We start from the raw sequence: 20587 nt of genomic DNA, 5'->3' as shown, positions 1-20587 counted from the left end.
TAAGACAGGCACGTGGGCACGTACTGAATTGATCCCACGGCAGTGTTCTGAATCTGGGTTGAGACACTGGTGATCCTGATGACTTCTGTATTGCATAAATTCATAACAGCCTGGGACAAGCAGATAGTTCGGATCTCTGAACATTCATGGGTCTTGTTGAGGATTGTAACTCTTCTTATGTCACTTATTTTAGTTTGAGGTTCTTAGCTAGGGACCAGCTTCAGTTCTTCTAGGGGAAAAAAAAGTGTAGGCAGATTGTAGTCTGGACCATAGATTAAAAGACAATCAAATAATTGCATCCATCCTGTCTTACTGGTATAGTGGACTGGACTCCCATCTTCTGTAGGTCATCCCTTTAGCTTACTTTGATATACTGATGACTAACACCACTATGGAACTTGCAGCAGCAGTCGCTTCAGGGCTGGTGATAACGCTCTGAAGAATCTCAGGGTATGCCTGGTAAAGCAAGCTTTCTTCAGTGCCTCTGCTAAGTATAGCTATTTGTACTTAATATTCACTTAGAAAGCAGAGTTATATGGAAAAAAATAATGAAAATACTGAATATATATTCACTAAATACTGAATTACTTATATTTGAGATGAAAACCTAAGTCACAAGGAAAGAAAGTTGTTTATTTTAACTGGATAAGTGCATGAGTTTATTAGGACTAAAAGCAACTTTTTTTTTAATCCAGCTAAAATTATTGATATAAATAGGCTGTAATAAGCTATACTAGATACAACGTAAATGGGAATTAAAGGCAGAATGTTACAGAGACAGAAAGCTGGAGATATGAAGATAACTAATTCTTCAAATATATTAAATGCAAGAAGGCTACACGTTGCTTTCTTTGGTGTATTGATTCTTATACTTGATCTTGCATTGACTGAACTGAACGCAAACACTTTAACACAGAAACAGTATTTTACAGTTGAAGGCATGTCCTCAAATAGACAGGTTCTGCACAAAAGCAGGACTGCATGTAAACTGGACTTAAAACCAGAGAGTTCTAAAAAAGAACGAAGTCCCTGGTACATATTTTGACTTTATCTACAGTGGCTAAATATCTCAGTGTTTTCTATAAGTGTGCAAAATGGTGCATGCAATACCACATCAGCTATCAGATTAAGAGCAGCAGGAAAGTGCCACTTCATTGCATATGCCTAGTCATGGTTATTTTGTACAGGGCATGTACCAACACATAATAAAAATCTTTGTCAAAAGTCACTGTTCTACTTTGAGTGGGAGGCAGAGTAAAAAAGGGCCATTTCAGATGGCTTACTGGGACACTTGTTCAGAAGAGAGGTGACCTTTGTGAAACAGATTCTTCAGCTTGATACCTCTTAAGGTGGGGGAAATCATCACAGCGACTTCTGAAAACTTCGCTTAACTCAAGTGGATTTTCTAATGCTGTCAAGGACTCTTAACAGTATGCTGAGACTGAGTTAAATTTAGGTACAATGAAATATTTGCCTGTCTGAAAAACAGTAGACTTGCACGATCAAATAGAAAAATTGTTCTAAATGGAAATTATACTATGGAGATCAATACCATCAAGAGGATATTCAAATGGAAAACTCTCCTCAATTATATTGTGCTTTGCACTTAGCACCTTCCTTCTCAGGAACTCAAAGCTCTTAGTATGCTAATACTAGTGAATTTAGCCTCACAACATCCAGTGAGGTAGGTAAGTTTACCCCCATTTCACAGATGGGAAAACTGAGGCAGAATTCTGAAGTGACTTGCCCAAGGTCCTGCAACTTGTCAGTGGCAAAACCAGGAACATATTTTCAGAAGTCCAGATCCCAGACCTCTGTCCGATTAAAGTCCCTCCCTACTACCACAAAGCAAGCAATACATGCAACTTTTTTTCCTCCTACTGCTGCCATAGTCCTGGTGACACAGAGGAAGTGAATGATTTTTCTTGATTGAATTCCTGCTTTCTTTGGCAAAAAGCACCTGGTTCTGTCAAAGTGCTGTATTATGCTCTTCGCAGAGGTGTTTCTTCTGAGGCACAATAGAAAAAAGATGGTTTCCCCATGGCAGGGAGACTGTACAGGTCCAAACAAAGTAGAGTCTTATTTCTTGCAGAAGACCTGCTGCTTGGCATTCTTCACACGTTGTTCCTCCTTCAGGTTCTTCTGCCGCGCATGTTTGCTGGAGATGAGTTCCACGTGTTCTGAGGGGAACCAGCCTCTCTCCCGGTCTGAAAGTTTTACTCCTTCCATCCATCCTGCGGTGTGGGGAAAAGCACAACATGAAGCAAGACAAGTCAAACGTTTTTTCATTCTTCCCAAAAAGCCCCCTCCAAGAAGGCCCTAAGATCAAAGAAAAAGAATCGCTTTCAGCTTCCAAATGAAGTGTCTTAATGAAGAGTCTCTTCATCCTCTCAATCCAACAATCAGGAATGAGAGGCTCCTTCTGAAGCCTGATTGTACTTCCTACCCGAAATTTACGATAGCCATTGTTCATTCTGCTCACCATCATTGCTGTACTGCATAACCATGATGATATCTGCTTTCTCCAAAGCCAGCTCATCATTTTCCCGAGCCTTGTAAGTCTTTATGCATTGAACCTGTGGTGCATCTAAAGGAGAGGAAAGATCATAATGGTATACCAGAAAGCAACAGTCAACCTGTGTGCATCAGCCCCAGAGGAAGTAGGGGTTAAGGGACTGCCCAAACACTAAAGAGCAGAGAACTGGAAGGGAGACTACAGGTCTTCTACCTAATATGAGGAGTAAAAATAGGTAAAATAACTGGCAGAACCTGGCACTGAGGGAAAGCCCATGAATATCTTATTTACAAAAAGGCAAGTATTCTGCCTTGGAGTCTTTTCTGGGATGTTCCACCTCACAGTAACTCCTCTGAGCCAGACCACCCCCATTGCTGTAGTAGCGGAGAAGTCTCACCAGGGCATTCCAGGAGGTCCAGTTCTCCTCGCGGAGGAGCCAAAGCAGAGATCCACCTCAGCTTCTCACTGCTGGAAAACATCACCAGATAGGTGTCAGGATTCAATGTGAGGGATAGCAGTCTGATGACAGGAATGGGGTGTGTGTGTACAGGTTTGCTCACAGGGCGGGTCAGGGAGGGGTTATTTAGGGAAAGTGGAGGAAGTGAAAGTGGAGAAAGGGGATGGGAAAAGGCAAAACCTCCCATTTTTGGAGGCTGATGGTATGACATTACGTGGTAATATTGTATAAGCAGCTATGATGAGAGAGGAGCAAAGTGGGTCATTAGGTGCTTGTTACGACAGGAGGATGTTTTTCAAGTCCTCTGCTCAGCAGCTGCATTTGATATTTCAGCATTTGGGTAGCTGAGGGACAACCATCAGGCTCCTAGGGGGCGTCTGGCTATGGTAATGGGATATACTGAGGGTAACCTTGAGCTCTTACTGTGTCTCTGTACGAAACAAAAACTCCACTCTCTTTCCCTGGTAATTCTGAAGTAGAAAGAGACGGAAAACATTTTTGTTTGTTCCATGCAGTTTCATCTCGCACTTCTCCCCACGCACATCTGAGAAAGCAGCATGATCAAACACAACAAAACGTCCACCCCTGCAGGTAAAGAGGAAGAACAAAAGAAGTTGTGAGTTTTAAGGTGATGAGGGTTACAAAGTGAGTCCATGTTGTTTTCTGATGTCAGGAAAGCAAAAAGCTTTTAATGAGTCTTCATCTGCTTCAGGCACCTTAAGCTTTATTCTTGCTAGAAGTCTCAGAAGGCCAGAGAAGAGAGGGGACTTGATGAAAAGGATAGAAATACTAAGCTCTGTCCTGTCAGAATTTTATTTGATAGCTTACAGCTTAAAACCAAAACCACCACCACCACCCCCTGAAACCCCAACACAACCAACCAACTCTCTTAGTTTCTTGACAAACCAGTGATTTGCACATTCACTAATCTTCACACTGTCGTTTAGGAAGAAATTATTTACCAAGTAAAACTAGAATAAATGGTTATTATTAAAAGTGTTTCACATTATAGAGACGGAGAGGCAGAATAGAAGTGTTGCACTAGGGACCAGAAGATACCTTGCTATATTATCACATGTTGTCATTAAGAGTGGGGAATATCAGATTCCACATACTTGCATGATACTCACATAATGTAGGGTTAGGAGAGTGACTTGACAAGTGCTGCCACTTGCTGGCAGGCAGAGGGAAAGGACTCTTTCACCAAAGCACAGACCCAGAAAGAGACAGGTATTTTAGAAGGGGCAGCAAGAATTGTGTTGAAGCACTCACTCCTTCGGCCGAGACAGGAGCAGACAGTCATTGAAAAGATGTAGGTAGATGGGACGGGTGGTGACTTTCCATTTTGGACTCAGGGTGTTGAAGTCCAGTGCTGTCAACTCACCACACTTCACAAGTCGCCTCGACTGTGAGATGAGTGGGAATATCTGCAAGACAGAAATAAACATTTATGTCAAGCGTGTACAAGGAAATCAGTATTTGTGAGGTTTGGATTTGCATTTTCGCCCTAGAGGAAGCGCACTTTCACCTCTCCAGTTGGACAGGCGTAAGTCATGGTAGGCACCTTCAGCTGAAGGCTGACAGGAATGATTGGGCAAGGGAAGCACTGATGAAGAGCTGACCTGTGTATGATACTCTGGTTCAACAGTTCTGTGTATATTGGAAAGGAGAACAATAAGTAAGTACAAGTGACTTTGTGAGGAAAGAGAGAAAATACATTAGGCTAGAGCAAGGCCCAAGGAATGGACGAGCTCACCTTGCACTCAAATTCAATCTTCTGGCTGAGGTAGATCAGCTCTTCAGTGCTCTTCATGCGCTGGACATTTTCATTGCAATCCTTGATGAGCTGCAGAGGAAAACAGACCATCAGTGAGGTGGGAGCAGAACTGCCTGGTGGGACCAGTACTACTCCCAGGAGCCCCTGAAGTCCATGTAAGTGACAATTCCTTAGGCATCCTGTAAAAAAAGTATTTTTGCAGGCCAGCGTACTAAACTTCTCCATACCTACAACGATCATCCTTCTTTCTTAAGGAAGGTATTCTTTAGATGAAGTCTCTGTGATAAGTATTGTTTTAACTTTGGGATGCTGGGGGGACATCTGTCTCAGGTGACAAAGGTTGAATTACTGGTCATTTGGAAGCAGCTCTTACTAGATGCTCCACTGTAAACACAGGAGGCTGATTAGATAAACATCAGCCCCGACTTTCCACAACCCAGAGCTTGTTGCCAGTACGTGGACAGGACAGGACACAATGAAACAGAGGTACTTCAGCCTGTTAGCTGTCTGCATAGCCGCCTGAGGTCATACAGGGCAGCTGCATAACAGTGTCACAGAGATAATGCTGGCTTGAACACAGCTGGAGTCTAAGGATTTAGGACATCTTGCCCACCCACCTCAGACTGCAGTGCTTTGGGAGCTGTGCAGCACACAGGTGGAGTCCTAAGAGCTTTAAGGAGGTATGCATCCTGTTGAACTGGTCTTTAGGTTTGTGGTGGAGAAAAGGGGAGAGATTGTAAGGAAGGGAGTGACACTCCAAAAGGTCAACTCATCACTAGACAGAACAGGAGCTAGCTAGGAACAAGTCTACCTTATACTGCTGTACAAATTTTAGATAACAAGTTGTCCCAGAAGACTTTAAATCTGGTCTCGGTAATAAATAGGATAGAGGAAGGCATGCAACAGAGTAGAGTAATGTCTTGCCATGCTTTTTTTTTTTTTTAAAGCAAAATTTTCTTGCAGGGGCTAGGGTGGGAGTTGATCCCTAATTAGAGACAAAGGTAAGGAACACCAAGGGGGAAGGGTGGTTAGGAGACTGGAAAGAGCGAGTCCTGAAAAAAGTAGTTCAATATAATTGGTGCAGGTTCAGTCGCATCCCAGCTGGCTCCTGCTTTAGTGTTTTTTACTCACAGCAACCACTGCACGTGCAGGAGAGTCACATGAACACACTAATATGTTACTCATGAGGATCAATGACAAGGGCCCTCAACAAGGGTGAGGATCAATGAAAAGGACTGGGCCACTTCGGTGCCCTGCAGCTGTGTGATGCAACATGGCTGTGGAGAATCACAGAATATCCTGAGTTGGAAGGGACCCACGAGGATCATCGAGTCCAACTCCACGCAGGGCAAACTAGAAGTTAAACCATGTATCTAAGAGTGTTGTCCAAACACTTCTTGAACACCATCAGGCTTGGGGCCATGACCACTTTCCTGGGGAGCTTGTTCCAGTGTTTGACCACCCTGTCAGTGAAGAACTTTTTCCTAATATCCAATCTGAACTTCCCTGACACAGCTTTAATCCATCCCCTTGCATCCAGAGAGAAGAGATCAGCACCTCCCTCTCTGCTCCCCCTCATGACGAAGTTGTAGACAGCAACGAGGTCTCCTCTAAGCTGAACAAACTGAGTATCCTCAGCCGCTCCTCATAAATCTTGCCCTCTAGTCCTTTCACCACCTTTGTTGCCCTCTTTTGGATACATTCTAGTATTTTTACATCCTTCTTGTACTATGGAACCCAAAACTGCACACAGTACTCAAGGTGAGGCCACACCAATGCTGAGTATAGTGGGACAATCACTTCTTTCAATTGGTTAGTTATACAGTGCTTAATGCACCCCAGGATATAGTTGGCCCTTTTGGCTGCCAGGGCACATTGTTGACTCGTACTGAGGGTACCATCGACCAAAACCCCCAGATCCCTTTCTGCAGGGCTGCAGAATGGGTTGACGGCCTTACCTTTTCAAGTGCATCATAGGCCTGTGTTGCTTGCACTTCCTCCTCAGACCCAGGCCGAGTTCTTTTCAGGATATTCTGCAGGAGAAAAGATGTTTTTCATGATACAAACAGGGAAAGGTGGACATATGTACCTGGGAGGAGTAGGAGAAACAAGGAGACACCAAGATGCCAGCCTCACGGGAAACTAAAGCAGTGGTAGGTGGTGAGGTGTGGAGATAACAAGGCCAGAAATCTGAGATGCAGAACGTCACTGATAAGCTGTATTGAACAGGGCATCCCTGAAAATCTGAATCGTATCAACTATCATGTACAAGTTACATGACATAGGAAGCAACCACTAATCCAAGCAAAAATGGCCTTATGCACAGAATTGTGCATACACTCCTGATACTCCTTTTCTCCTGTTAAAAAAAGGCTCAAATAATCAAAAAGAAGAATTTCACAGAAAGAGCTCAAAATTAATTCGTAAGGGACTGGCTGGTTCCCTGTCTGGACGGTTCCTATTAGTCAACATTGCAGGCAAAGAGTAGAGACAGGCTGCCTCTTCCAGAGGGCAGCCAAGGAACCCTTGCTTTGTTTTCCTAGCAGGAAGCCAAAAAAGTTCAATAAAATGTAAATTAACATGTTCTGAGAAGACTGCATAAATTATTTATTGGAGTACAATTGAAATAGTGTTGCAACAAAGTCCTAACTGGTATACAAACTGCACTGCCTCACTCGGGCTATCATATCCAACTCATGGTGATGGTCTAATGCACAGCAGGCATTTGTACGATGACAAACGAGTTTGTTTTTGCAAAGGCATATTCACAATATATGCAACAGAGTGGCTTTAGCGCTTCTTGCCAAACTTGTCAGAGATGCAACACGAAGGGCTGTATGCAGTCCTTCCACCCAGTGCTTGGAGCTAGCTCATATTTATATGACTTTCAGACTTGAAAAAGGGTCAGCTTGAGAGAAACTGTAGGAAAGCAGAGAATCAACAGTTACCTGCAGGAGGAGTTTGAGTCGAGTGATACGCTGGAAAGGGAGGATGAGGAAGGATTTAAGTGAGAGGCGCTGGCATACTGGATCACTTTCCAGTCTCTCCAGGACTTGCTGGAACCCTGCATTTCCATTTCTGTGGGAGTGGTAAAGACAGACATCCAGGCATTAGAGCAAATAAACAGTCTTCCTAATATCAGATTTCAGTGAGTGTTGGAGTACTCCCAACAGTCAAGTTTTGTCCCTGGGGCAAGAGATGTCAAGAAACCACGCCACTCTGCCAAGGAAGAGCAAGTATGGGTTTCTAACAGCTATAGGACGGCAGTACAACTGTTATTATATCTTTCTTCTTTCTGCCACAGCCCTCTGGAATAAAAGCCAGAAGTAACATCTACATTTCAATTCCCCTCTATCAGTAGGGCACCTTTCACAGAGACAGTGTGGTTTGTATTCTTTCCTTACGCTGAATGGTCCCGCTCCAGGGGCTGTGTTCAGGGTCTGGAAGCAGCTGCCTCCCCTCTCTTGCTACTCCTGAGAGGAGCTGCCTTCCCCGCTAATGTCTCTCTTACCCTCTTAGACACAGCCACTGCCATCCAGTTTTCCACATTGGGCAATAGCAGGTAAGAGGCTAATGGTATGGAAGTGGCACCAGCCACTAGAATAGACAATTCCATATCCTTGAAGAGATGGGGAAGAAGATTGTAGGCCCAGTAGACGTTGCCTTAGACAATATCCTGGAGGTCCTTTCTGTGTGGAACTGAGCCTTCCCTGAAGGGAATCAATTGCGAGACTAGATCTCTCCCAGTCAGCAGCACTTAAGAGACAGTGCCTGAAGAGCCTGTTGGAAACAGCATCTTCTCCTGGAATCACTGTAGCTTCACTGGAATTGGTTTGTTACGAAGAGAAGCAGTGCAGAAGTGGCAAGGAAACCTTGCTTAGGACTGGGCTCATGCCTGATTAATGCTTGGTTGTGCCATTGGGTACAGAAGAGGAGGGCAAGAGACGTTCCGCTCCACCACCCAGAGCAAGAGAGACCGACAGTGTTCTCTGGCCCCAGGATTTTCAATCCATTTTAAAGACTCCTGGATAGCCAGTTTAAGCTTACTGACAGCAGCCATATTTTTCTTAATTACAGAATCACAGAATGGTTGAGGTTGGAAGTTTCACTTGAAACGATCACTTTCTGAAACAATCACTTAGTAGTCTGAAAACCACAGACTGAAAACCATTATCCAGGACAGTAATTTCTTCCTCTCTTCTGTAGAGGGTAGACAGAGAGAACAGCCTGCAACAGAATCAGATATTAACCATTCTTTCCCTTTCCAATGCTATAGGAGAGGAGCCTGCAGCAGCTGTGTCCTGCTGTCCCAAATGCCATTGAATTGAAGAAGGTTCCTGCCTGTTCTTCTGGGGGTGTAGTGAGAGCACTGGCCAACAGCCTGTACCTGCAGCATTCCCCATTGTTTGAAAGAGTGAATATTCGAGGTGCAGCAGCGAAGTAAGGGGGGAGAAGGGTGCAACAAATGAGAAAACTTACAGTAACCGCTGGAAGGTTTGCTCCTGATATGTCTGGTTTGTTACATATGGTAGATACACCCTGCGGAACTCGGGGGCATGTTTCAGAGCCACATCGCACACATGGAAGGTGAACATGTCCTCCTCAAATTTCTCCTCCAAGTCAAAGAGGAAACTGCAGCACATGGTGGTGGTGCCATAAAAGGAGAGGGAAATACCAGTGTCATTTAGTAAAGCAGGAACAGCCTCAGTCCTCTAAAATCCTGACAGCCCACATATAAGCACAAGACAGCTCTTTACTTCTAGAGAGAGCATAATGCCTGTACAATGACAATTTAGGGCTAGGTATCAGCAAGGAAGAAGCAGAGGCAAAAGACCTCTGTCCTTGAGAGGTCATACTTCTAAAGGCATGGTCAAGAAACAACTGAAAATTAAGACATCGCCAGAATAATCCCACCAGTAGAAATGGAAACGGTAGCAGCAAACCTTACTAGCTTAGCGATATATATAGCCAAGCCTTGCAGGAGAAAAGCAGAACAGAATCCTACAACATAGAGGATTCCTTGCATGTGGGGTCATGTCTACATTTTATGACTTATGCTCAATTGATTCACATTAGGTTCTGTCAAGTGATGGCTGTGACTTACTTTTTTTTTTTCCCCCCCTCTTTTTTCTTTTTTTTTTTTTTTGGTCAGGGCTTGTGCAGCTGCTTCTTTTGTCTTGTATTTGGCAGGAGCTGCATTTAGTTTGGGGTGAGTTTAGTTGGGGTTGAAGCCAATAGGCCATGGCTACAGTAGCATTTTGAACATTTTGATCTCCTGCAATGAGCTCTGTGCACAATTGCGCCATAATATCTGGGACTTAACACCAAGATCTACATTGCCCTGTCACCTAAAAAGGCAAATGTTCCTTTCAGGGCAGCGTTGGTATGCAATCAAAGTGCTATGTGTGTGTATCTACCTTGAAGGTCAGTGAACATGCAGAACAGGAGTGAGAGATGTTATTGATGGAAATGATGGGCTGTGTCTGTGCTTCATGGAGGGTGTTAGTCCTGGAAGCAAAGGGCCGTATCTCACCTGGCGCTGACATCGCGTACATCATGAAGGCGGGAGAAAAGCCACTGACGCTCTTGATTGGTGAGCATTGCCTGGAGCTCTGCTGATCGCTGGAAGTGATCCACTGCCACATTTAAACTGCGCAGGTATGAAGCCTCAGACATTATCAGCTCAAACTTGGCCTTGAGAGATGAAAAAAGGGAGCACAGCATCAGTAGACTATGCAAGTGAAGAATCTTATGGAGAAGAGATGGGGCAAAGCAAGAAAACCTCCCAGTACATGATGTAAGTAGTGCGTAATTACAGAAGAGAGGCTTTCGGAATGAAGGGCAAGCATGCCATTACATACAGTCTGTCTTTTTCTAGAAGACAGGCTTGTGGTATGACTTAAAAGAAAAATAGCTACCTGCTCTCATTTGACTTTTTATTCCCCCTCAACTCCACTTTCCCTAGGTTCCCTGTTTTACATGCTCCCATAAATTTTCCAGCATCCACATCATCCATGTTCTTCTCCTTCATCATGTTTCCCAAACTGTTGTTTTCACCTCTTTCTCTGGGTCCTCCCATCCACTTCTCAGTTCCTCTCATTTTCCTTACCCAGTTTCTCTATGTACCATTTTGCTGAACCCATACATCTTCCTGTTTCCTCTCAGCCCTGCAGCTCACACGGGTCAATTTGGTAAACTCACACTAACACAGGAACTACAATTCACTGTGGTTTTATTAGCATCTCTCATAAGCTTATGTGTGGGAGAACGACGGAAGTCGTCTACTTTAATATTCTCTTTTGCATTGAATGTGCTCAAAATTCCTTGTTTTATCTCGTTCCAATTTTCCCATGTCTGTTGCCATGAAGTTACTGATATGGTCCAGAGTCCGTCCTTCAGTGCTCCTTTTCTCTACAGTTCTGAGCTTCAGCACTACACTACTTCATAAGCACTGGTACCACATCCCCGTACTGCTTACGTGGGTAGAGGTGACCTCTGCATTCAACCACCTGCACTCCCACATCAGAATTTTTGCTCTCCACTTTAACCACCCTTCTGGGGATTCTTTATTGACTACAGACCACCCATCTACCTTGTTAGATCCGTCCATTACCTCTTGCAGCTTCTGCTCATCACGGGACATATTGAGTAGCATTCTGCTGCCCCGAATCATGGGGATGTCCTGCCAGAGGGACGCATTAGATGAGACTGACAGACGTTGCAAATATGAGTCCTGGGGAGACAGCACTTTCCTCCGTAGCCTCGGGGAGCTTGGGAAACTCGACTCTATATCCTCTGCGAAAGAATCCACTCTCTTCTGGCTTTGAATGGCCTTGTTCAGAACCACATCACTGTACTCCTGATACAGCAATCTTGCTGTGAAGAGACGCATATACATTTATACTTTCTATAGCAGCTACTCACCCTCTGCTTCAATATGGAGAACACTCTGTTACTGTCTCAGATTAGGATAACTGAATACATTAGACCACAGGCACCTGCTATAAGGAAAACTCAGCTGCCTGAGCGTACTGCAGGACCCTGGTTTCACTGCCTCCACTGAACATCGCTCTCTAACACTCCCTGCTTGCTACCATGTGGCAGGAGGCCCTCTCCTTTGTGCTTACTGCAAGGGTGAGAGATGATGGAGGAGAGGGGCCTGCCACAGCACTTCAGGCAGAAGGTACTTACAGGAGTTGATCAGTTTGGAGTGCCGGCGTTTGAAGTTCTCCATTGCGTCTGCAGGTTTCTTCTCTCTGTCAGGGAATAAGGGTTTGGAAACAAAGAGTGAATGAAGAGCACAGTGCCAGAGATGGCTTATCCAAATATTAGTAACAAATCTGTCACAGCAAGGACTTCTCTCTCCAACAAGCTCAAGCTCCACATGCTTTACTTAACAAAGAACAAAGTTTGGCTTAACGGAAACACTGTCCTAAAGGGACAGAAATACTTCTGTTGCAATGGAGTCCTCTCCCAGAGGGCATAGACTGAAACACAGGCCTAAGTAATTTTATTATAGTTTTCTACTCCTTATTGTCACCTTTGGTCCCTCGGGAACAATGGAGAACATCAAGTGTCTGTGCTACACAGGGATGGGGGCAAATTCTAAGGGGCCTTTGAGAGACTTACCGCAATATAACTGTTTCTGAACTGACTGGTGGTTCCCTGTGTGTCTTGTGAGCTTCCTCCTCTGAAGGAACAGAAGGAATTTCTGCATGTAAGACAATTAGAAAGTAAATACATAAGTCCGTTTTTCGAGTCAAGCTACAATCCAAATGATACACAGATACCACTTACCTATACCCCACCTATGTGGTGGTCTTGGGTTGGAGTACAGGTGCCCTCCTGACCTTTATTTCTGGGTCAGAAAAATTCTGGTTTTAATAATCCTTGACATTACTTACACTTTACATCTGTTACTTAGCCACATTTTCTTTTGATACAAAGAAAAAGGCTGACACTTTCAGCGATGACAGTAACTCTAAAAGCTTCCCTCTCCAGCTGTCCAAGCAAGGACACTGCCTGGGGGCCCTTTTTGGTGCTGCCTTTCCCCTTTCAGCAACTTGGGCTAAGCATCGGAGGATCAATGGACCCAAAGTCACTGGTCATGTCTGAAAGTCTTAGACTTTCTTATGTGGAACTTGAGCCCCAAAAAACTCTCAGTGACTTCTGGGGCAGAAATGCTGGACATCTAACAAAGTCACTCCTGTGAAGTGTCTTAGAAGGGATGCAGCCTGAGAATGAAAGCTGTAATCCAGTTCTCATATTTATGTACTATGTGAGCATTCACAAACTGCTGCTTGAGTCATCTTCTGTTTATGTAAAATGGGGAAAGTGTGGGTTTTTCTTTTGTTTTGTGAGAGATTTAATTAAATAAGGTGTGAAGAAATTTATATAAAATTTGTTGGAAGCAGGAGGAGGAAGAAAGCCCAAAGACTGAGCTGCAAGTATGGGTCAGGGGAAAGACAGTACTGTTGCCCTGAATGTTTTAAAATTTGAAACCAAGAATTTATAGGTCAAACACATGAACAAATCTTGATTCAAGTGCTGCCAAACCTTTTACACCCCTCCACGCTCCCCGCCTTTTCCTCTGTGCCAAAAATCCAGCACGTTGTGGACCTTGGAAAATAAACTAAGTAAGAGCTGAGAAGAAGCAAGTATGTTTAAAGATCATGTAAGACATAATAAAGAACACACATGCATCTTGACAGTAAGTACTGTATGAATGAGCTGCATTACAGAAGATCCATGTTTTCCATTCGTGACATCAGTGATTTGGCTTCTATAAAAGTTGCGACCTTGGATCTGACAAATTTGCATTCTTATCTGTAATCTCAAATTCTATGTTCTCAGGAAGATCATCTCTTTCAGAGGGTCAAATTGGAACCTAAAGGTGTCAGTTGCAAAATAAAAGGAGGTAGCAAATAAACATGGAACTGAAACATGTGGTAACAGATATGGGCTCCTGAGGGTGTGTGCATGCGTTTTCCTTACGTTTGGAAACGGGCTGCTGCAAGTGCAGCAAAATGCAACGGCCACGTGATGGCAGCAGAGATGATGAGCAGAAGCTCTGAACTGAGTCCACCAAGAAACTCATTCCTGCAGGTAGGCCAAAATAGCCCGTGTTACTGAGTAAGGGTGACAGATCATTGAACATGGAGAAGGGACAAGAAGAGAAACTGGATGTGAAGTCGAGGGGTGAGGGATGCGTGAAGTGAGATAAGCGCTCTGTTGCAGGTGTTAGTGTGAAATGAGGGGACTGAGCCCCAGAGTGCAGCCCTACTCAAGAGAACAAGCAGGATGCACTGGTGACAGGGCAGCAGAGAGGAGCTATGGGAGAGCTGGGAGGAGGGAGCTTGGGGCAGGACAGCAAAGGAGCTACAGGGCTGGAGTGAGGAGTATTACCAGAAAGGCACAAGAGCAATGCCAAGCTCTCATGCCTGTCTATCACATTGCCTATTTAATATAATACTACGTTTTTGGTATCTGCAATAAGTTGGGGGTGGGGGTGTGGGGGAAGGGAAATGGAGGAGAGGACTCACCCTGCAAGATGTCTGGTGGTACCGACATCCTCTTCAGACCCTGACGATGCCAGTCCTTGCTTTTTACTCGGCGTTTAATTGGGTTTTCTTGATTGGCTGCTGGCTCCTGTGCAACTACCCTGATCGTTTTTTTGTCTGGCCAACTTGATGATTTTTCCAAGGGTGAATGTCTGGGCATTTCCTCCTTTGGCTGAGATACCAAGTGGTGTTCTCCTTCTCCTTCCAGCCTTTGCTTGACCCTCCTCTCACCTTCTGTTTTCTCTGTGATTGCCAATGGAGCTTGGATGTTCCTTGTGTCCACACCAAAGATGCCTCCCTGTTGCTCCCATCGCAGCTCCCCTGAGACCTCCTCGTCTTGGCAGGTCGTTCTGGTGGTTGGCGGTGATGGAGGGCTGAGCTGGAGGAAGTGGATTGGATTGGTGAATGCTAGCATTGGGGGTGGCTGTGCAGAGTCTCTGCTCTTGGACTCTGTGGATGTTATCAGGCCTTCCAGCGAGGGCCAAGAAGGGTGGTCAGGTGAGGATTTCCCACACTGTATATCCATGTGCTGGTACGCTGTTTCAGGGCCGGTCTCAGAGTAGCCAGCCAACGCTTCATTTCCAACAGCAGAAAAGCTTTTGGCCAACAAACTGACCCCTGAGTCATCAGAAGTCTCTGTATCATGGGTACCTGAGTCTCCGAGATCCCACTCTCTAGTTACTGGAACAAGGTCATCTCTCTCTGCTACATCTTCTCCATCAGAAGCAGAGGCCCCAGTGTTAGAATCAGACACAGAGGCGGCAGTCCGGAGAGGATGGCTTATAGTAGGGTGAATGGCCAGTAACTTATTATCGTCCATACCATAGTTGAGATGTGGCCTGCAGTAGGGCACAGGAGCCAGAGGCTGGTAACTGTCAAGGGCAGGAGGTTGAGCAAGGTGATTTGCATTAAGTGCAGGGGCCTGAGCTTGACTGGGGCTTTGGACATGGGAAGGAGGATGAGGAAGCTGTTTGGCATCAGGCTCAGACACCAGAGGTAGGCTTGAGTGGGACACAGGGGACAGAGGTTGTTCTTGCTGGTTCACGGCAAGGACCATATCTTCTTCAGAGGGCCAAGTTAGGGTGCTCAGGACACTGGAGATTCTGGATCCAGGCTCTTTTTGGTTTAAACTGCAGTCAGACTGATCAAGTAAAGGCATTTGTTGTGCTTCATGATCCACATCTGCTCTCATTTCTTCTCCTTGGATAATGGCCCTTTTTTCTGGGGGGTTTTGCTGAATTGTCTCTGGGTGGTTCAGGGGAGTGGAAGTCCTGCCTGGTGTTTGGGGTGGTTCCAGAGGCCCTGCAATGATAGCCACAGTCCTCCTATCCTCAGGATGGCTCCCCTCTAAAGGAAGACAGCTCGTGTATATTACAGAGAAAGAAGACGGGCCACTAAGGTCTTCATGAAAGCCTTCCTCAGAAGGAAGGAGTTCATGGGAAGTGTTGGCCTCCCTTGGATCAGTACTTACAATAGCAGTTTCCCCTGATGTTGGGCCCCGCACTGGTACAGAAGCAGCTTGGTTGCCTGGCTTCTCTACAGAGTCTAGCAGTTTGTTCAGGCTGGTGCCAGGACCGTCGTCAGGGATCACAGAGGCTGTTCCACTATCACCCTCTTGCTGTAGGCCAGATGTTGAAGCCACAGAGGGGAGCTCTGAGGGTAAAGCTGGAATGAAGTCCTGAAGTTCAGCTTTTCCCAAATTTTCTGTAATGGGATGAGGATCTATGGGATCAGGTGGCTCCAAGTTCTTGGTACCAGAGGAAAGGTGTGCTGAAACAGAAGCCTCCGAGTTCTTTGCGCTAGAAGGTGCTGCCACTCCTCCATGGGGTGATGCATGTCTTTTATCAAACCTCTGGACAGCATTTCCATGCCCATCACTGTGCTCATCCTCCCTGCCCAGTCTTGTCCTGTCATCCCAGTCAGCTTCTCCAATATCCTGACCACCGACAGAAAAGCGGCCAGAGTCTTCTAGGTCTTCTGCCTGGTCAGAGATATGGCATGTGTGTGGAGGTGCCATTAGAGTTTCATCCACTGGGTTCAGGTTATTTGAGGACAGAGGGCTGACAGCGGGTGGCTGACATCCAGAACCTGCTTCTGTGACATGAGCTTTCAGCAGTACATCCTCACCAGGATGCTGATCCACAGAGATAGGTTCCCCAGGAAGAAATGCTGATCCTGTTTGCTCAGCCAAAAAACCATTCTCCAAACCACACAAGCCCACATTATGCCTGGGAACAGAAGATACCTCTGATCCGAAAGCTGATGATAGAGCCTCCAGTTTGAGCTCTTCCCTCTGCAGTTGTTCCTGCTCATTTTGTTCCTTGTTTTTCTGATCTTTGAGCTCCAAAGATTTTCCTTCTTCTGGCAGATTCTGCTCTTTGCACTCTTTCTTCTCCTCTTCCTGCTGAAGTTCAGACACTGCCTCCTCCTGTGCTGGTTCCTTATGCTGTGAAGTATTCACTTCTTCCATTTTTTTAGCAGTATCTTTTACTTGGAAAGCACTCTCTGCTGGAGAGGCAGGTCTGCCCTCTGTTTTTCTGTGATCATCTTCAAGATGAAGGCATTTGGAAGTGGATGAGTTTTCTTTAGGAACCATTACTGTTCCCTGGTCTTTGACCACACTGCTATCCCTTGTTTCACCAGCTGAGATGTTTCCTTCTGCTTGTGGTGAACTTACATGGCTGTCATCTGTTAACGTGGAAGACAGTTGATGGGAAGAGGAAGATTCTATATTCTCTTCCGATCCCTGGAGTGCTCTTATGCTTTCCTTAGCATCTTCAGAAGTGTAAGGTTTAGCCATGTCCTCTACTGCTTCCTCTGAGGTAGGTTGCTCATCAGTTGCTGGTGCCACTCTTTTACTGCTTTGCTTCTGCTCTGCACCAGTATCAACCTCCTGCAAAGAATCCGTGGAGATTTTATCCAGAAACGGCTCAGCCTTATAATGCCCCTCTGAAATGGTTTTACATACCAAGAAGCATTTAGGTGTCTCTCTCTGAGAGGAAATGGCATCAGCCAAAGGAGATTTCAGATGCTGGGCCTGAGGGTCTGAGCCATGAAAAGCCAGTTCTGCCTGGCACTGAGGAAACTCAGTGCTGAGGTCCACAGCCTGCAGGATGGAGTTGCCAGGGGCTGGTCCATCCCGGACTGCGGTGAGAGAGGAAGAGTCCTGGTTGCTTTCCAGGTCAACCAGCTCTACTTGCTTAAGTTTCAGAGAACAATCCAGTCTACCCTCCTCTAAAAGCATTTCTCCTTCCAATTCTGAGAGTCCCTTTTGAGGCTCTGGATCACCTTGCTCTTGTTCCAGTCCTGCTGGCACTTTTTGCACAGGGTTAGAGGGTCTGCCCAGCATCTCTGCTGCTTTCCCTGGAGCAGAAAGGCAGTCCTCGGGAGTGCTGAGCTCTGCTCCCTTTGCAGAGTCAGATGGGCTGGTGCTCATTTCAGCTGATACATGAGGGGCATGATGCTCTCTTTCGACTGCTGTAGAATCCCAAGCTTCCCCAGTGGTGCTGCTGGCTTCTGGGGGAGTGGTACCTTCCTCACTGGTTTCTTCAGCCTCCATCAGTGACACATCCTGCTAAAGAAAAATGCATTTACCTATTACTGCTACAGAATGATATGATGGATCTAATTGGCTTAAGAGACTTTTAAAAACAGGTACTAATGCAGCTGAGAAAAAAAACCAAAAATACATACTTAGTAGATGATAAGAGTTGGAAAACAAATACCAAGACTGAGAGGAAGCAAACACCTGTTGTAAGTTTGCAGTACAAAAGTAACAACAAAATAAAACTACTAGTGTCTTTTTAGTTTTACATGCAAATCCAGAAAGTGACTTTGGTCAAAGAGCAGAGATGCTGATCTCTCTGCAATAGCTGCGGTGCAACTTATGAAAAGTGTGGGCCATGGCTATCTATCTCAGACCCAAAAGGGGATACCAGAAGGCATTCAGAGAACAAGAAAACCATCAAAATCTCCATTAATTTTTGTGGAGCATGGTGGATGAATACTCATGACCTCTTCCAGTGGCTAGCTGAGTCTTAAAGATCTCTTTGATTTCAACAGGAAAAGGCCTGTCTTTTGGAGCTGATGGCTCTCTTTACAGTTCTCTCTGTATGTATGTGCAACACAGGCCTTACTGCAGCTGATCACAGGAATTGATTAACAAGACATAGGGATGTAAGAATTTGATTAACAGATAACCAGGACATGACACAAGACACCAAATATTTGAAGGCTGTAAACCACATGGGTTGAGAGGAATACCTCTGGTGTGTGTGGACATATCTACAGCCTACAAAGAGAAACTATATCATCGTTTAGTCTACTCTTTTAGGGAGGGAAAAAAAGTCATCTCAGGATTGTTGGACAGTTTCCCAAAGGATATAGTGGAATTTCCCATCCATTATTGCATTTGAAGTTCAGACATGACAAAGCACTAGGGAATGTACATTTGGGAAATGTCTGTGAAAAGGATGGTAGAATCTGATTCACCGCTTTTATCTTTCTGGCATGTGTCTATCCCATGACCCACAATCCCTACCTTAAAAGACATGAGAAAGAGACAAACCTTAGTGGCTGCCCTCCCTTTTCTTCTGCCTTTGGGACACTTTTTCTAGTGTTCTAGCCTGTCTTCTCTATTCCCTAACCCCTTCTTATCAGAAGTGGCTTATAAATTGCTGCTTCAGGCTGCTTCACATACACTGGGTACCCCTGTAGTCATATCAGAGCTTGTAGTTTAGCCCTGAGGGATCTGCTGCAATGTGCAGCCACAGTCAGACTTCACCCTGAATCAAGCTTCAGCGTTCTCCTCCTTCATCCTATCTTACAGATGTTGAAGTTTCCAGACATGAATGCATAGTCCTGCATCTTTTGGTCAGAGAAACCATTCCACATTTCTTCAGGTAAAAGCCCGCTAGCTGTTTAGTGGCAAAAAAGCACCCCAAGGCCTGGTTCTCGACTGTTTGCAAAGCTCGTGCAAAAAAAATTCCTTTCCTTGCTCAAAACAGACAATCAAATCCATACGCTTTTTCTTTCTCTGGCATTCCTAATTTCCCTACAATTTTAAGAATAGCACTTTTTCCAGAGCTTCAACTGTTGTTGGGGTGTGTGTGTGACAATTTCAACTTGAGAGGCTCACGAACAGAGAAAGCAAAGTCACTGCATGGAAAGAGAAGTCTTTGAGATCAATGGTGATTTCCCTGTGCTGGAGTCACAAGTAACTTTTTCTGATCCCACACAGAAAGTAAAAGCAATAAGGGCATGATTACATCTGGACTAATTGTCCCAGTTAACTCCATGGCCAGGGCATGTCTCACCTGAAAGCTGGTTTAGCTTATATTTTCCCTTACATCAAGTGAAACACCTGCTCTGAAAGCAATGAGCCCATGCTCTGGAGTTAGAACTGAAGCGTTATGTACACCTTAATCATGGGGATTGTCATCATCTTAGAGCTTTTTAAAAAATGGGGAAAAAATCGAGTTAACTAATTAAGTTAACTCATCAGTTAATTTTGTGTATTTGTTCCTGTGTATTTTTTCTCATGTAATCTTTAAATTTTTGTTTATATGGAAAAGATACTCTTTTCTTACAAAACCAGGCCAAAACTGGGATTATTCAGCAATTTGGATTTCCCCCCCAAGTAAGCGAGTAGTTGTAAACAGTTATAACTTCAACAAACAGTATGTTTCAGAGAGATGTGTTCATTCAGAAAGTTCCCACAGGGCTTCTGCCACGTCTTACTGCTGTCAGCTAACAGTAAACTACTTTGGTGCTGCTAAACCGTCTTTTGAAACTGATGCACATGGGAAGGTACAGGACTGTCAGAAAGAAGCTCCAGCACAGAAACAAAAGAGCTTGGGAGAGCACAGAAAGTAGCAGGATCATAAACTTGTAAGCAGTGACCTTGTCCAAGACAGGATCAACTTTACCTACCTTGTCCCCGATAGGTACCTCTCCTTTAACAAAGATTCCATGATCACATCAGATCACTCGTGCTACACTGCTCTTAGCTTTTCCTGCTACCTAACTTGAGCCTCCCCTACTACACGACTAGAAAAGTACTGCTTATCACACCTAATACAGTTTTCAAAAACAGGCTCTCTGGAGCAGAGAGACCGTTTAAGGAGACGGGTGGTCTTGGACACAAGCTGATGGCTAAGGAAGGTTTACACTAATAAAAACAGGATGGCCTATAAAGGTCTGAATAGCAAGATCCTCAAACTCAAGCCCACAATCTGTGAGGGGAAGAACAACTCTTGCTCACTGTGTTATTACAGATG

General features: G+C 44.9%; 1 protein-coding gene across 1 annotated transcript; it reads right to left on the bottom strand.

The window, feature by feature from the left end:
- Window positions 1-695: 695 nt before the first annotated feature.
- LOC142087949 (uncharacterized) lies at window positions 696-18255 on the bottom strand. Its single transcript, XM_075162745.1, has 14 exons — window positions 14292-18255; window positions 12379-12460; window positions 11941-12005; window positions 11363-11625; window positions 10283-10443; window positions 9229-9381; window positions 7698-7827; window positions 6708-6782; window positions 4729-4818; window positions 4245-4399; window positions 3396-3557; window positions 2913-2983; window positions 2483-2587; window positions 696-2234 (listed from the first exon to the last, which is right to left on the bottom strand). Exons 1-14 carry the CDS (start codon window positions 17866-17868, stop codon window positions 2080-2082), a joined length of 5244 nt encoding a protein of 1747 aa, XP_075018846.1. The 5' UTR covers window positions 17869-18255; the 3' UTR covers window positions 696-2079.
- Between the last annotated feature and the right edge of the window lie 2332 nt (window positions 18256-20587).

The sequence above is a fragment of the Calonectris borealis genome, chromosome 1 (assembly GCF_964195595.1).
Source record: "Calonectris borealis chromosome 1, bCalBor7.hap1.2, whole genome shotgun sequence".
Taxonomy (NCBI): Eukaryota; Metazoa; Chordata; class Aves; order Procellariiformes; family Procellariidae; genus Calonectris; species Calonectris borealis.
This window is presented reverse-complemented; position numbering and strand designations above follow the sequence as displayed.

Excerpts from the sequence above, each read along its gene's own strand:
- LOC142087949 (XM_075162745.1), bottom strand. The coding sequence starts at position 17,868 with ATGGAGGCTGAAGAAACCAGTGAGGAAGGTACCACTCCCCCAGAAGCC. Across the intron at positions 11,626-11,940 it reads CTCCAAACTGATCAACTCCT|CAAGATTGCTGTATCAGGAG; the intron begins GTAAGTACCTTC and ends GTCTCTTCACAG. Across the intron at positions 2,984-3,395 it reads TTGTTTCGTACAGAGACACA|CAGTGAGAAGCTGAGGTGGA; the intron begins GTAAGAGCTCAA and ends GATGTTTTCCAG.